The sequence below is a fragment of the Psittacula echo genome (assembly GCF_963264785.1).
Source record: "Psittacula echo genome assembly, chromosome: 11".
Classification (NCBI taxonomy): Eukaryota; Metazoa; Chordata; class Aves; order Psittaciformes; family Psittacidae; genus Psittacula; species Psittacula echo.
The window spans coordinates 18,106,052-18,123,246 of record NC_137746.1 but is presented as its reverse complement, the minus strand read 5'-3'; the positions used below and the strand labels follow the sequence as shown (position 1 = coordinate 18,123,246).

Here is a 17,195-nt window from a genome sequence, read left to right as displayed (position 1 = left end):
CATTGGAACAGGCTGCCCAGGGCAGGGCTGCAGGCACCGTCCCTGCAAGGGTTCACAGCCCGTGGAGACGAGGCCTCAGTGCCATGGGTCAGTGGTGGCCTTGGCAGGGCTGTTGGACTGGATGAGCTTGAGGCTCTTTTCCAAGCCGGTTGACTGTGACTCTATAAAAGCTGGGGACAGAAGACCGGGGTGGGCACGTCCTCACAGCTCCTTCCACACAGCACTCAGCTGTGCCACAGTCGCGCTGAGGCACCAGGGGCAGCCCGTGCTCTGGCCAGGGCCGTGTGCAGCGCACGCACCACCACGCACCCCCTGGGTTATGGCCTGTACCGGAGCTGATGGAGCCGCTGCTGTTCACAACCCGCGTGGCCCACAGGCCCCGCCCGCCCGCACCCGCACCTCCCGCAGCTGCACCACGCCCCCCGCCGCCAGGGGGAGCGCTCCAGCGCGCGCCTGCGGGGCGGAGCCTCCAGGAGCCGGCGGTGCGGGGCGGGGCCGCCGCGGGACTCTTGGGGGCAGCCGGAAATGGAGGCGTGAGGGGCCGGGCGGGCCGGGCTCAGCCGCTGCAGCGCTCATCGGGCCCGTGGCCGCTCAACCCGCACCGGCCCCTCCTCAGCCCGGCCCCGCCTCAGTTCGGCCCCGCCCCGCCGCGGGCCCGGCATGTGAGGCTGCCCGGCTGGCGGCGGCTCCCTGCGCGGCTGGGCCGGCGCGGGCTCCGCACAGCTCCTCGCTGCCCGCAGGAGGGGAGGCCCGGCCCTGCCCTACCCTGCCCTACCCTACCCCGGGGCCGGCCCCCGCCCCGGAGCGGAGCGGTGGATGGGGCAGCGCGGCCGGCGGTGGGGACGATGCCGCGGAAGGAGCTGCCGCTGCCCGAGGGCTGGGAGGAGGCGCGGGACTACGACGGGAAAGTGTACTACATCGACCACGGCAGCCGCACCACCAGCTGGGTGGACCCCCGCGACAGGTGGGCGGCGGCGGGCGGGGACGTTTGGGGCCCTCCTCGCCCGGGGCCGGGGGCCGCTCAGAAGGGTGCCCGCGGCTGCTCAGCGCGAACCTCACTCGCTGCCAGGTTGCCCGGCCGGTAACTGCTGCTGTGCCTCGGCCCCAGCCTGGCTCCGCGGGAGCGGCGGGCAGGGCTGCGCTGTGTGGGTACCCGCGGCCCTGGCAGCGCGCTGGGCACCTGCTTGCTGCTCGGGCGGGGAGGGATGGAGGGAGCCCGGCGAGTTTTCCGGTTGTTGTTCCGTGCTCTCACCTGCTCCCCGCCTCCTCTCCCGTCTCTGCTCTGCTCGTTGCGGCTCTGCCCCGTGCGGTGCCAGCAGCGCGAGTGTAACGCTGCGGGCAGCGGCAGCGCTGCCGCCGGTGCCGTGCGGGACGGGGAGCCCGCCCGGGGCACCCCACGAGAGCAGCGCTGGGTGGGGAGGCACTGAGAAAGCGCGGTCAGGGGGTGTCGTGGGTTGTATGCGTGGCCCACGTCTGCAGGCGGCTCTCGGTGAGCGTGGCGAATACGGAGGTCGCGGGCTGCAGGGTGTGTCTGTGATCGCCCCTGCTTGCCTCCTGCTTCTCAGCAGTTACCTCTTGCTCCGAGGAGCTCTTTCACTATTTTGCTGTCTTTAAAGAGTAAGAGAAACAGAAAACTGTCTACTGTTCAAGACCCAGGTCACTTTCCCAGACATACTCTGTGCTAGCATGCTCTGGTTCTATGCTGAAGGCAGCTAGGATAAGCCAGCATACTGGAAGCTCAGCTACCGGATCACTGTTGAAATCACAAGTTTCTAAATTTCACATTTAGTCCTCTGTTAGTTGAAGTTCCCAGCCACAGCAACTCAAAAATCTGTCTTGATGAGCTGGAAATTCCAGCTATCGGAATATGCAGTTGGTTGGTGATAAATTTTACACCTTCCCCTGTGTGACAGTGAGTGTTCCCCTTGTACGGGGCAGCTACTGTGATTCCTGAGTTTGGTTTTCTTTCTTCCAGCAGTCCATCAAAGGGGCTTCCATGCTTGGTGGGGTGTCATTACTTTGCTTCTCTGCAGTTCTACTTGGATGTGTTTTCGTTAAGCAGGGAAGTGAATGATTGTCCAGTTTTACAAATGTCAATGAGTGTTCTGCATTCCAGGAATAATCCTTGTGTGTACTGTACACAAATGTAACCTGCTGCTGGCCAGGGGCTTGGAACTCGTTTTGGGGCGTTTTGTTTCAGGAATGTGGTTGAGAAGGGCTGGTAAAATAGTTGTTTCAAGGTGTGTTTTGTAACCTTCCTGAAAGTCAATACAGGCTGAAATCAGGAATGCTTTCCTGACATCTTGGTTTTGTTACAGGGAATGAAGACACGTGACAAAGCTAATAGGCCTAATACTGGCTTATAGAAATTCTTGTGTGTCCTTGGTTCATGATTCAGAAATGACAAAAATTACTGAATGGTGCCTTATTTACACATGTGCTAAGCTGTTGCAGAACCATTACCACTCTCCACTGGTAAGGGAGAGCATTCAAACCCATACTGTTTGTTGTACACATAGAAATACACCTTGAACACACGTGGCCCTGAGAGGTTTGCTTCTGAGTCACCTTCCAGAGGAGATACCAAGAAAACAAGCTGGGTTGGACATTCCCCTGAAACTCCTCAAGGCTTGGAAGTGTATGTTGGTCCCACACTAACACCTATGATGTGACACAACACTTATCCATCACCTGGGGGACTGTGTGCTTGTATGAGTTGAAACCCTGCTCTGACATACAGGAAAGAAGTTTCTCTTGCACCTAATGCGTGCTGTCTAAGAAAACCAGCTAATGAGGAGCTTCGGATCAGCTCAAGTCATGAGATGACTGTTGCCTGCAGTAGTGAGCTTGGGTTTACACACTGATTGTTGAACTTTCAATGTGTTTTAAATACTTGTAAACCTTGTGTTTTATGACTCTGCGTTAAAACTGTTGCAGCGGAGAGGTTAGTCTGTATGTTTGCTACAGTGCTTTCTATGTGCTGTGCTTACACATTCTGTCTTTTACCCTGTGAAAAGTAATAAATATTAGGAAATGTGGCTGTTAATCTACAAGAGGTATGTGGAGGAAGATGTATGGGCTAGGGCTTGCTCTGAACCCAGCTGCTTGTCAATGAGACTCTACCTTTGTAATACCTGATCAGTTTATTCAGGGAACAACAACTGGTAGCTAAAGATAGGATATACAGGTTTTAAACCTTCCTTAAATCTTTCATTCCAGATTAATTTAGTGGAACTAAACATGAGCTGGGATATGATCTAGCTTCAGGGCATGGGCTTGCCTATTATTCTGGTGACAGCAGTTGGTGTTAGGTTTGTGGTCATGCTGAGGCTGGGTTCATGGGCTGCTGGGAAGCCTGGCTGCAAGCATGCAGGGGAGACTGCAGCAGGGAAAGAGATGTAGGGGGTGAGGTGGTCTTGAACTGTGGAATCAAAAGCTGGGCTGGTGGGTTTCTAGCCTTGATGTAGCACACAATACCAATCCTGCAGGTGGGCTGTCAGTAAGAGGAGCCATTAGCCTTTGCAGTAGGAAGTCACTGGCACGTGGTGGCATCTCACTTTCCTGTAAAGCTGACTTGAGTGATGTTCGGATGCCTGAAGCCTTGACTGGAGCTGCTGCATGTCAGAGCACTTTTACCTCATAATGCTTAAGGGTATAGTAGCCTTCAGGGCAGTGCTGGAAACCTGTGGAACTAAAGCATTTGGGGCAATCATCTAAAATTAAATCATTTGAAGAATTTTGTGACTTCACTGTTGCTGTTCCTGTGGGATGGTGTAAGAAAAAAGAATCGCGTTACCTTGCAAAGGAGTTCAGGTTAAAAAGCTGTAAGACAGTTCTAGTGACGAGATGGGAAAACAGAACAGCCCTGCTGTGGTTTGCCTTGTGTAAAAGGAAGCTGGTGTAGCTGACTTCTTTGTAGCTTTGTTAGTGTAATCAGAGATCAAACCTTTCTGAGCTAGGGTAAGAAGTTTGTCATTCCTAGTGTTAAAAGCAAGCATGATCTTTGAGGTATGCACTAGTACATACCTTCTGGTAAAACATGCCACAGAGATGTCCCAGTGGCTTTCTTAGCACGGGGGGTGTGACTGCATCGTAACTGCTGTGCTGATGGACAAAGAGGATGTAAGGAAGGTGTCTCTAAAGGTTAGCACCAGCTGCTGCTGCTGCTTAAACATCAGCATGAACAACACTGAAACAACAGAGTGCCCCATAGGAGATTCCTGCTTTCAGCAGACATGAGGGTTAGAGGTGGGTTCTGGTGGGTGCACTGGCCTTGAGTTCTTTACATTACTCTCCTTCAAACCATCCTGGAAGAGGATAGGTTTTTTCACTGCTCCTTGACTTTCATCCCAGAAGCTTCCTGGTTGCTCTGGAGATCTGGAGATGCCTGGTATCCTGTCCCACTCTCCACTGTTTGTGTTCTTGTTCTCTTCCTACTGCCATGGTGTCGTAAGGAGTTGTTTCTAGGTTATTTTAGATGCAGCTGACTGAACTTCTCATTTTACACCATTCACTGGCCTCCCATTGAGGGTGAAAGTTAGTGAAATAGGAGCACTCCTTATTCAAGTTTGGTGAAGCTACTGAACAGCAACAGATGTTTTCAGGTTTGGGAGGCAGAAGTGCCTCAGTTGATGCCCTTCATTTCTTGAAGCCTGTTCCTGGTGTAAAGGATTGGAGATGTTTCTTAAATGAAATCCCAGATTCTGCAGTTGCTCCCTAAAATTCCTTCCTACTGCTTATGGAGGTTTTTCCAGTGTGAACCTCCAAAGTAGAGCTTTGGTGAAGAGATTTGCCAACGTTCAGGGCCATTATGTGCCAGTTTATGTACTGTCACATGTAGAAGACCTTGTCCATTTAAAATAGAGCCACCTATTTACTCAGGAAGGTTCAGGTTTGCCGAGCCTGAGAATCTTGATGGAGAAGAGCTTGGCATGTCGTATAGTGGGCATAAGAATGTAGCCATGCCCCTCTGGGTCTGCCTTCTGGACTTGATGTGAAATAGTGCCGAGTATTTAGTCTCCTCTGCAGTATTCTGATCCTGAAGGTTTATCCGCACTCTGCTCCATACACTTCGCCTCCAAGCTTCCTGTGTTCAAGATACAGAAATGTGAGCATCAGGCTAAAATTTCCTGTGTAACTGTCCACTACGTGGATTATTTGCCTACAGCACAGCTCTCATCACTGGAATAAAGCTAAACATAGTTAACTTCAGTGTGGGAGTTCTCCGGAATAGAAGGGCTAGAAGAAGGGAGGGTGATGAAAAGCTGCAGGAATAAAAGGAGCTGTGCTTTTCTGAAGATGAAAATCAGTAAGCAGGAGAAGAGAGGGGAGTTCTTGGAGATGGAACATTTCTCTTCCCTAGATTTTCTTTCATCACCAGCAGCAGTGTAGGTCATGCAGCTGAAGGCTGTGAGTTTGATGCCTGCTGTTGCCTTTCCTTACTGATAGCTAGCCGAACACGCTGTCATGTGTATGAACTGCTGCTTTCTCATCTTTACATTCCCCAAAATAGCTATTTCCTAAAGCACAGGCAGTTCAGTGTGTGCCCACAGAAGCTGATGAGAACTGTCTTCAATGAGCACACAAGTGTGACAGAAACTCGGTCCTTACAGTCACCTCAGTGCCATCTCTGGACAGGATGCCTTAGTGTGTAGGACTTGAGCTGTTGTTAGTTTTATTTCACAGTAAATGAAAAGGAACTGGTTTATCTAAGTGCTCGTGTACAGTGAGACAAGGACAGCGAGTAAGATTATGGTGATATTTGCATTTTATTTAATTTAGTAATATCAAGAGTCTTCCAAGATGCATTAACACAGGTTGCCCCTGGAGCTGAAAAAAGTGGATTGGAGCTGAAATCAGTCAGACCTCTTCAGTTATGAGAAATCAGTGGTTTTTCATAGAACCACAGAATCAGCCAGGTTGGAAAAGACCTTTAAGCTCACCCAGTCCAACAGCAGTGCCAAGGCCACCACTGACCCATGACACTGAGGCCTCGTCTCCACGGTGTGTGAACACTTGCAGGGATGGTGACTGCAGCCCTGCCCTGGGCAGCCTGTGCCAATGCCTGAGCACCCTCTGGGGCAGGAATTGTTCCTCAGCTCCATCTAAACCTGCCCTGGTGCAGCTTGAGGCTGTTTCCTCTTGTCCCATCCCTTGTTCCTTGGGAGCAGAGCCCAGCCCCTCCTGGCTCCATCCTCCTGTCAGGCAGTTGTAGGGAGCGATAAGGTCCCCCTGAGCCTTCTCCAGACTAAATGCCCAAGGGCCCTCAGCCGTTCCCCATCACACTGTGCTCCAGGCCCTGCACCAGCTCCACTCCCCTGGGACTGGACCTTTGCCCTTGAGGCTGGTGGTAGGGTGTATTGATGGCTTTGGAGCCTGCAGGGCCTGCTTCAGAGCCAGTGTGCTTCCTTCCTTGGGTAAACTGGCTTCCAGCTGGGAAGGGTGGCTGGAAACAACAGATAGGATGCTTTGTAACAAGGGCATGGCTGCTAAAGGTGTGGTGCACATACGTGTGTAGTGGCAGAGGATGTTGGCAGTGCTTTAAGAACTCCTCAAAGCACTGTTTTATCTTGCTTCCCTATGGAGCATGAAAAAAAACCTGTGAAGCTTTTTAAAGCTCAGCAGTTTTTTAATGTGTCTTGGGGAATTCCGAGTCTTAAAAGATCAGAATTGCTTTTGAAGAAATCTCTCTAAGTCATATTGTTTAGAAATATGTAGGTTGAGCTCCATCTTCTGCTCTGGCAAGGTCATCTTGCTCAGAAGAGCAGACCTTTCATTTTGCCTTAAAAACTGATGGCTTGTGAAGTCGGTGGCGTGCCATGGACTGAAAATTCATTTGGCAAGGGCATCAGCAATTTCATCCCTATATAGGCCATGTATTTTCATATAGGAGCAGTTGTCTTCATCTCCATCCAGTGGAATGGCAGGAAATTGGCTGATAAATCCCAGAAGATGTGGTTATGGCCAGTGAGGGGTGGCTGCTGTGTTGGTGACCTGAGGTGGGTGCCTGGTGGTGTTGCTGATGGGGCACCTTGAGCTGCTGCTGCCACAATAAAATCCTGTCTCAGTGCAGGGAGCATGGTCCAGGAGCTGCTCTGGATGAAAACTGCTGTTTTGCTGTCTGGTTCCAGGCTGTGTCTGTTGCGCAGAAGCCTGTGCGGGTACAGTCAGGCTGAGCGGGAGGCTGGGAGGTGTGGGAATGGAACTGGCTCGGATGGCAACCCAGGAATGCTGCTGAGGGTGCACTTGGGAAGCTGTCCCCAGGCACTGGACCTGGTCAGGCTGTGCTAGCCCGGCTGAGGTGTTCCAGAGCTGGAGATGTGTAGCTTTGCTCTGTGACTCCTGACTGGATTTTCACACCCTTGGCGCCCGGGTGCAGCCAGCAGTGGGGTAGGGCATTTCCTATATGTACAATTTGCACTGGTGTCCTCATAGCTAGCACAGTTAGGGGAAGATGAGTTTGCAACAAGCTTTTCCATGTCTGAATCTGATTTTAAGCCCTCCAGTTTGTGCCAGGAAACTTACTGAAAGACATCTGAAGACTTGTCCAAAAAACTGGCAAAAACGCTGTCCAAAACACTGGGCTCTTACCTCAGTTACTGGAGAAATCTATTAGTAACTGAATGATCCCCTTCTGTGCTCCTGAAGGTGGCTGCACGCTGCTAGGGCCAGGCTTCCACTCTCGGAGTGCTGAGGAGTGTCACCACCCCACAGCACATTCCTGCTCGCCTTACAAAGGCCCTGCTGGCCTGCCAGCACTGGAATGCGCTGGGCTCAGTTGTGTCAAATTGGAGAGAAATTCAAGTATCTCTTTAAGGGGGAGTGCTGGCTTTGGAAAGCCTGGCTGATGTTCCTCCTGTGCAGGGGCTGCTGCCTGAACCTGCTGGCCTTCGTGCCCCACCAGCAGGACCAGTGCTAGCTGAATGAATGAAGGAGGGTGGCAGCAGCTAGGCAGAGTCAGGCGGACGTGTGTACACCACTGCTGATGCACACACATGTATGTGAGCTATGTAGATTGACCACTTCCTTGGAGAGAAATACTTCTTATGCTGGCTGGTTGCCATTCCCGAGACCTGTTCAGTAGAGTGATGTACTTGCCTTATGGTAATGAGGACTTAGCTTCAACTGCTCAAATAAAACCCAGAGTTCTTGTTCCCGGAGCCTAAGGTTACTGTTTCCCCCCTCCTTTTTAAGCTACATGCATTTATAATTGGCTGAACAAACAGCAGACAAAACTGCTCCCAATGGAATAATAACTGCTTTTCACTGCCACTCATCCAGTCAAGTGACATCTGGAAGACTCTCTGGGTAGTCACAGGAGGTTTGGTGTGTAAGAGAAAGATGCAGAGAAGCCAAATCCTACAGCTGTCAGTGTTCTCTGACTCTTCATGCTTTTGGATGGGTTCTGCTGCCTTGGCTTGTGCTCTGTTTGTGCTGGTACTCATGGCTTCCACCCCAGCCACAATGTTCTGCAACAGAAGTACCCACCACATTTAAAAAGCAGATGAATTGCTTTCTCAGTCTTACCGAGGTGCTGTGGGGATTAATTAGTTCTGACAAAGTGCTTTCTGGCTGGGATGTCAAGCTGATGTTTCAGGACTAATGGTATTGTTCAGTGAAACTCTTTAGTTCTCCACAAATGCCTAATCACTCTTGTAGAAGAATTTACTCAGTGGAGGAAAGCTTTATTGATTTAAAGCACGCAATAAACAGCATTGATTTGCGAGAGGCAGCCATTCATATCTGATCCATGCAGAGCTGAGATGGAAGGTGGGAGTGAAAGTTATTGTCCCCACATAACTATTTTGAACTGTGACCCTGAAACAACTAGCAAATTTCTCCTATGAGGCTTGCAACTGCCTTAACAGTCTTGTGCTCAGAGCAAGGGTAGCCCACTGCCAAGGAGAGGGCTCTGGTGTTTCATGCCTCACAGCGCTACTGCAGGATGGCCTGCAGAGGTGCAGCAGTGGTCAAAACAATCTTCTGGACCCTTACAGCAGCCCATGAAGACATAGGGAGCCTCAGAACTGCTCTATGATGCTGTGCTGGTGGGTAACTTGCAGGGGATTTTGCTATTGCCAGGCACAAGTTGTGATCTCGTGTGACAGCTGAGCTCTGCAGCTGCCAGCAGACAGGCTGGTGCCCCACTGCACAGGCTGTCCCCTGGCCATGCAGCCCCCAGGCCATGAGCCCTGTGGCATGTCCTGCCAGGGGCTGGGGCAGCTTGGCGCTAGCAATCTGTTAGACCATGGCAACCATGGCAGTGGCCTGGGAGTGAATGGAAAGAGTCCTCCTGCTGACAGCTTCATCCTGGATGTCTGAAGTTCTCATAGTTGGACTGTTTGAAAGATTAAGTATGTTTTGCAGCTGCTTATTCACATTATCTCAAAGGGAATTTGGGTGGGGATGATAATGGAAAGTATTTGACTGTCACATGTGATGCAGCTCTGCAAATTATCCAGTCTGTTTCCTGTGAAGTATCTGGGCTTGGTGACCTGTCTTGGGTGGTGCTGGGGCAGTCAGCCTGATCCAGGCTGCAGAGAAGCTCATAGTAACCCCTTTGTGAGGTGTTTATCGTACTCATGTGGTAGCCTTGCTGTGAGCTGCTGAAGTGCCAGGCAGGAGATGTGCTATGGCATTGCGAGTGGGGCAGCACCCCAGGAATGGGGTGGGAGTGGGGCAGTGGCTGTCCTGTGCTGGCAGGGCATTGCAGCAGTGCTCCTGGGTAATGCTCACCCTGATGCTGCTGGCCCTGAGATGCTCAGCCTGCGTGCTGCCTGGTGCACGGGGGCTGATGAGGATTGCTGAGGCACTCTGTGCTCTGCATCTCACATCACTGATGTGGATGTGACAGTTGTGTACACAGGGCAAGGTCCGTGCTCAGGTAGTGATGATGCTCTGGTTTCTAACTGTCACATTGTAGCAGTGCTCTTTAGGTAGGCTTCTGCTGAGCAGCCCCTACCCTTGTTCACCATAGTGCCACTTCAGGTCCTCAGCCATCTGACGTGACTTTGATTCAGCCCTCTGGTTCCTGCTGTTTGGATGGGAAGAGAGGGGCTCAGGTACCCTTCTTTGGAAGGTCTCTGCTGCCGCCTCTGTTCTTCCTATGATTTCTGTAGATGTTCCCTGTGACTAGTGGAGTGATGCTAATGATGCAGCTTCATGGGCTGCTGCAGCTCTGAATTAATTCCTGTCTAGCAGGGATAGAAACTTTTCTCAAGGGAGAACTTCCTATGAAAAGGAAGTATTTTAAGGCAAAATGGTAAGGTGTATCTAAATCAGGATGACCTGTTCTGTATATAGCATTCCAGATGAGCTTTTCAGATTGAATTTGTTTTAACAAAATAATAATTTAAAAAAATCCTTCATATGAAAACCATTTTTGTGTTGCAGGTTTTGGCGTGGGGAAATCAAATCAGCACTTTGAACAGACTGTTTTGTTGGAGCGTATATGTGGTGATGCTCGTTTCTTGGGTTAGTGGTGTGTGTTAATCCTGCAGAGAACAAGGAAGCTAAACTCTCCTGTTGAGTACGTCAGTGAACATTTCTCATCGTCTGATCTCTCTCCAGTTGTCAGTTCACCCACTTGGTGGGGTTTTTCTGGAATTCCTTGAGGTTATCTCCACATCCAGCTAACCTAAAGAGCCTGTCAGCCAGCCAGGAGCAAGCCAGGCTTGCCGTTTGTCTTACGTCACTAGTAAGTATTTCACACTGCAAGATCTGAGCATCAGAGTTCAACAGTCTTTTGCCTTGATGGGTCACTGACTATGCAGTTCTTGCCTGGACAGAAACATGAGGCTTTGGGCTATTTAACAGCTAATTCCTCAAAAGTAAGCTTTCCAATATTCTAGAGATAGGCAGATGTGCCTGGTGAAGAGGTTTCTTTACAGGCCTCAGTGGGTGTTATTCTGTCTTATTTTAATCTGTATGTGCAGGAGGGTGAAATGTGAGGGCTGTTGCCATGGCCTCTGGCTTTATGTGGCACTTCCTAACCTTCTGCTTTGTTTGCTTTTTCAATTTGAATGTAGAAGCTTCCAGATTTAACTTCAGTCTAGGCTGTCAAATAGCAAAGTGGTATCTTTTCAGTTGACATGGCCTGTAGTTCTGAATAAAGGTAGTTCCATTGTCATATGTCATCTGTTCATTATTCATAGACTATTGTATGGCATTGCTAGTTTCTTATACAGCTGGCCCACTACTAGTTCAGTTTAGAAGGTATCTGCCATCATATAATCGCAGAATGGTTTGGGTTGGAAGGGACCCTTAAGCTCATCCAGTTCCAACCCCCTGCCACAGGCAGAGACACCTTCCACTAGCCCAGGTTGCTCCAAAAGCCATCTAACCTGGCTTTGAACACTGCTGTGGTCTGTGCTTGATGCTAAGGGAGGCATAACCTGAATGTAAATACTTAAAGCACATGTTGTTTGCTTGCCTGAGGTTTTCTGCTCCTTGGGCACTACTCTTCTGAGGATTTCTTCTTAAGGAAAAGAATGCATGGGGGCAAGGGAAGGGGTGTGGGGCAGAGGAACCTGGCTTGGCCACCTGCAAAAGGGTTGCGTGGGTAAAAATCTCAGTTTGAGGAGCCAAATTCGCAACTGAACTGTCAAAGTCCTCCACTCAGGCTTGTTTTCACCCAGCCTTTGTAAATGCCACTCTTTTCCCTATAGCAAATGTCCTGTGTTGAATTTTGTCATCTTTTTTCTCCATTTGTGCAGCAGTCTGTAGCTAATACCCATAGTGCTTCCTGGTTTATTTTCTGTCTGCTTCCCAGATACAGTTCTGAAAGTTGTGTTGCATCTTCAGTAGCTCTGATGGGCTGGTGGTCCCTTCGCGTGTGGTCACTAAGAGTTTTGAGCCTGGTGCTGTGGTGGTGGTTCCCATCGGGAACAGATCCCTTGATTACTGGAGGATGACATGACTGCAGCTGAACATGCTGAGTTCACAGCCTGGTTTAGACCTGTGACACAGAGACTGCTTGGGGGTGGGAGGGGCTGGACTTGTTTCAGGCCGTGTCCCATTGTGTCTCGTGGCTGCTGGCAGAGCCCTTGTGCTCTCAACCACAAGGCAGCAAGATGGGGCTGGGGTGTGATGGCTGCTCCCATGCTCTGAACAGAGCCAAGTGACACCAGGTCCTTGGAAAAGGCAGGCAGCTGGTGCAGGCAGCTCCCTGGGGTTGAGGGGTTTGCTGTGGAGTAATAAACCAAGTGGTAACTCATACCCGTAATCCTTCTGCCAGGAAGTCTGCTTGGGACACTTGCTTCTGATGGAGTGCTGCATGGTGGTGTTTCTTTGCAATCACATTGATTACAGAATAGATTTGCAAACTAAATCATTTTAACAATGACCTTTAAAGGCATCATTGTTTGAATGACTTCCTGGGAACAGCTGGGCAGATGTGTGCAGCACCTGGGAATGACAGTAGTGTCTCTTATTGAAAGTATTGAAGACGGGCTGAAATGTTGCTTTGCTCCAGCTGCCTCGTGCTTGGCCTGGATACCTGAGGAAAGCTGTAGGGAATAATGGAGCAATTAAGGAATTTATAGTAAGTCTTACTGTTTCTGTTGCTTCCTAGGTGCTTATGGAGGGTTTACTTCCGCTTAGCTGGTGTTTTTTGCAGTTGAAGGCAGGCTCTTGACCTGTCATTCCCTGCCTTTGTGTTCCCAGCTCTGATGCTCAGAGCATTCTTCTTTTCCAGTGATTGTTGCTTCTCCTTTCTCTCTTTCAAGCTGTGTAACACTGCTGCTTAGTTCCCATATGGCCATGCTTGCAGGCTATGCAAAGCCTTTCATAAAGTAAGCTTTTTGCCTGATGAGAGAAGAAGGTTTAGAGTTTAGAGGTTTTTAGAGTTTAGAAATACACTGTGGATAATGGATTCCAAAAATGCAAATTTGTTTAAGCAACTCTTTAAAAAGGAGGGAGGGAGGAAGGAATTGCAGATTAAAACCTGTGTTTATATACACGTAGAAGCTGGAGGCAAAGCAATCCATTCATAAATACACAATAGGATTTATGTCATGGGGAGAAGTGCTACATGCATATTCATGTGTCATTTGCAAATCCTTTAGCGATTAAATACTTTACTCCAAACTCTACGACTAAATAACCTTCTTGTTGAAATGGGATGTCCAAAGGCTCTAATGCTTCTCCAGTGGAAAGAAGGGCTGGCTGGTGTAATCGATCTGATACTCTCATTTTCAGTCTATTAAAAGATTTTTGGTGTGCTTTGGGCGTTATTTTATTAGGATAATCAGTAAGTCTTGAACAAAACGTGAAGTGGAGACTTGCAAGAAATATTGTAACTCTTACCATGCTAAAAGAAGCAAATAGGCTTGGAAACTTGTTTTTTTCAATTGATTTGAATGTCAAACACCTTTATCTAAGCTTTCATATCCTGTAGGTAAGGAAGGAGGCAGATGGATAAGAAAGCTTGGAGTGCGGATGCCTAAAAGTAGCCTTTGTATTAGTGAAGTGAATTGCCTTCAAAGGATGCAGCCTCAGCTCTTCATGTAACAGTAAAAAATGAATGTGAATGCACTGTTGCTGATGCTTTTGGTTTTCGAAAGCTTTAAAGTGTTATAGACAAAGTATACACCTTCCAATGACAGCAGTGGGGGAGAACACTGCTATAGAACAACTGTTCCTGCCACTTGGGTGGCTGTGTGGTGAGTGCTCTGTATCAGTGCAGTGTTTCTGGGCATGGTGGGGTGATGCACTTAGATCAGTGACTGAATGAGCCTCTGCAATAGGGTGACAGCTGAGTTCAGTGTATGCCTCCAATACCACTGTGTTAAGATGAGGTTGGAACTTACCATGCTCCGTGCCTGCCCTCACCTTCCTCGAGTCCTTTCACAGCTGGAATTAGCTGTTTCACAGGCCTCTGGCCGCGCAGTGGACTGGGGCCAGGTAGCACTGCACTCTGTGAGCTGGGTGTTGCTGTATTGCTATGCCGATTACTGAAGAACCATTTTTTTGGGGGGGTTAAAGTTCTGCTCAGTTTTTAGAACTAGGCCTAAGCATGTTCCCTATTGGGAATTTCCCTTTGAGAAAGCTGTAGTTTATTTTTTCATTTGGACCATCACAAAGTGTTACTTACTGCGTTCTCTCCTATTGTTCCTGGTGGGTCATTTTGGAATTGCTCCTTTTTGAGCAATTGAGCTTTATGAGCTATTCCTGCTTTGCACAGCAGTTCCGTGTTGGAAAGAATATAAACTACATCCATGCTGGATGGGGAAAGCCAGCAAAGTTCTCGTGTTCTTTCTTCCCCACTGAGGTTAGTCCTTCTTTGAAAGCTGTGTGGTCTGATTTAGTTTTCCTGCTCCTGTTTTGTAACAGCCCACTGCTGGGATGCTTGATTGAACTGAACAAGAGAACAGGGCAGTGCACTCAATTCACTAAGGAGTGGGTATGCATTTTTGTGGCTGTAACAAATTGCCCTTTCAGTCCTGTTTCCTTGTTGTTCTCATTTGGTCACAGGTAGGTTGCGCTCCTCGGTGATCAGAGCCCTGCATTGCCTGTTGTTGTCTCATGTGGTGATCGGGGGGGCATGTAGCAGAGGTGATGTCCCTTTGGTGCCTGGGGGCTCTGCTGTACAAAGCTGAGCTCAGATCTGAAATCATGTTTCCAGGTAACTGTGAAAAGTTGCTTTTACAATGAGCACTGAGAGTTTGTTGTTGTCTGCCATGTCAGGCACAGTGTGCCTGAGCTGTGGCTAGTCACAGAAAGGGATGAGAAGCAGTACTTGGGTACCTGAAGAATATGAATTGGTTTAGAAAAGACAAAGTAGGGGTAAACAAACCCAGTGTGTCTTAAACTGATCCCTGAGTGGGTGACTTCTTGGCTTTATATGATGGACACTACTACCCTCATAGCAGCCTTCCAGTATCTGAAGGGGAACTGTAAGGATGCTGGAGAGGGACTCTTCATCAGGGACTGTAGTGCTAGGACAAGGGGTGATGGGTTCAAACTGAAACGGGAAGTTCAGGTAGGAGATAAGGAAGAAGTTCTTTGCTGTGAGGGTGGTGAGGAACTGGCACAGGTTGTGCAAAGAAGTGGTAAATGCCCCATCCCTGGCAGTTCAAGGCCAGGTTGGGCAGAGCCTTGGGTGACATGGTTTAGTGTGAGGTGTCCCTGCCCATGGCAGGGGGTTGGAACTGGGTGATCTTCCAACCCTAACTCTTCCATGATTCTGTAACACTTTTCCCATCAAGCAGTTGAGACGCAGACAAGGAATGGCTGGTATGTGAGACGTGATGTTTCTGATAACTGCAAGACTGTATGAGCTGGTTTTATGCCAACATCTTGTATTATATATTAATGAGGGAAAATTTAAGAGATTAATTTCTTAACAAAGTTGTCTTTTTAAATGAGCACTTCTCGGGGGGAGGCTGGATGAGATGTGAATTTTGTTCTTTCCACCCTGCATTTTACTAACCAGAAGTATTTGCATCTGGATCCCTCTCAAAAGAGTGAAGTGAAGCTTGCAGTATTGTCTGTCACCACTGGTACATTTGCTGGTGAAAAAGGCTTTGCCCTAGAGCTTGGTTGTGGCTGAAGTCCACCATTTAACCCTGCCTCCTTGTGCCACCAGAGGTCTGGCTGTGGGCTGCAGCAGGCTGAGGAGCAGCTGACCTCCCTGCCGTGGTGGTGGGTGTTCTCAGCCCTGGTGCATATTTGTTTCCTCACTGAACTGGCTGGCACACAGAAAACGGCTCCCTGCTTTCCTGGCATGCTTTCTGTTGCTGCAGTTAAGTTGAAGTGGCCCAAGGACTGCAGCAGAGACCTGTTGCATGGCAGTGACCTTCCTGCTAACCAGGTTTCCCTGGAAGTCCTGGCTTGTTCCTGAGCTGCAGTGGTGCTGTGCCTGGCGCTGCAGGTGCTGAGGCGGCCCTGTCCCTTGGAGTGAGTCTTTCAAAGCGGACAGCTTAAATATCAGACTGATGCTTTCTCAGTGCTGTGGGCTGTAATTCCATCTGCTACAACGCTGTGAAGGTGACACCTAGAAAGGTGTGTGCTTCTTTCTGGGTGTCCTGTCTGTACCTTGTGCATGCACAGCTGGAGGCATGGTTTTCCCTGCATGTTGGCCCTGCTCAGCATGTGGCTGCTCAGAGCAGAGCAAAGCACTCAGCATCTTTCTCTGAAACGCTGTTAGAGAGGATTTCAGTGTCATGTTTCATTCATGCCAAGCACTGCAGTTTCTGCAGTATTGCTCTCTCTTCTCCGCTCTGGAACAGTAGAAGGATCTGTTTATGCCATTGATTTGGCAGTTATTAGAAGGACATTGATAAAGGACATTACGAATGGGAAGTGTTTGAAGGCTTCTGGCAGTTAGGTCTGGTGGTTTTAATAGTTCTGCAGATTCATCACTGATTTTGGAACCTGCTAGCAGGTTGGTTCTCTGGGTCAGCCTGGAAGTTAGCTCAGAGACAAGGGCAACAGGAGGATGTCGTTTGCCAGAGAATTCAGGTTGGGCTTTGCAGATGAGCTGAACTGTGAATAATGATTTATTTGGCTGAGCTGATGGAGTGAGTTAATGTGCATGCTGAGAAGTCTGCATTGATGCTATAGATCAGGGTTTGGGTAGAAATGAAGAAAATGGATAATACAGTGAAACTGACTGGCATGGGAGCTGGGTTCAGTCAGGTGCTGCTGGTGAAGCGGTATTCAGTTAAGCAGCAAACTTCAAACCTGTAGTCTCTTGTGATGGCTTGCTTAAGACCTGATGCACGGTGCTGTAAGGCACAATGTCAGCTGCATTAAACACAGCTTTGAAAGAGAGGGGTGGAAAAGAACAGCTGAGATACTTTAGGTAATGCTTTGAGCAACAGTGATGGTTGTATCCTGAGAGCTTCAGTGGGTTACAAACACGCTGCAGTGAGACTAGAGGAGGCAACTGGAAACTTGCAGAGTGCCTGGCACCATTTGGTTGGAGAGAGGCACACATGGTGTGTGCACCCGCAGCGCTCTGGTTTCCACAGCACTTCCCACCTCCTGCCTGCTTTAGCATCACCTCAAGGATCTTGCTACAAATACTCATTTTCCTGGGTGACTTAAAATGGGATTTTACTGATTCAGCTGCTGCTTATCCTTTGGCAGCTCTAAAGGCTGCAAACCCTTTCTAACAGTGTTAGCCAGCTATATAGGGTTTGGGTTGTGTATAGAGAAGACTGGTTTTGAAGCAATTTGTGTTTCAGAGCCTT

General features: G+C 49.2%; 1 protein-coding gene across 1 annotated transcript in view; it reads left to right on the top strand.

Moving 5' to 3' along the window:
- The first annotated feature begins 524 nt into the window (after window positions 1-524).
- Window positions 525-17,195, top strand: part of WWC1 (WW and C2 domain containing 1) — a 72,811-nt gene continuing 56,140 nt past the window's right edge. The window contains exon 1 of the mRNA XM_080626900.1: window positions 525-964. Coding sequence (XP_080483026.1) covers window positions 846-964 — 119 coding nt within the window. The 5' untranslated portion in view covers window positions 525-845. The remainder of the gene's footprint in view (window positions 965-17,195) is intronic.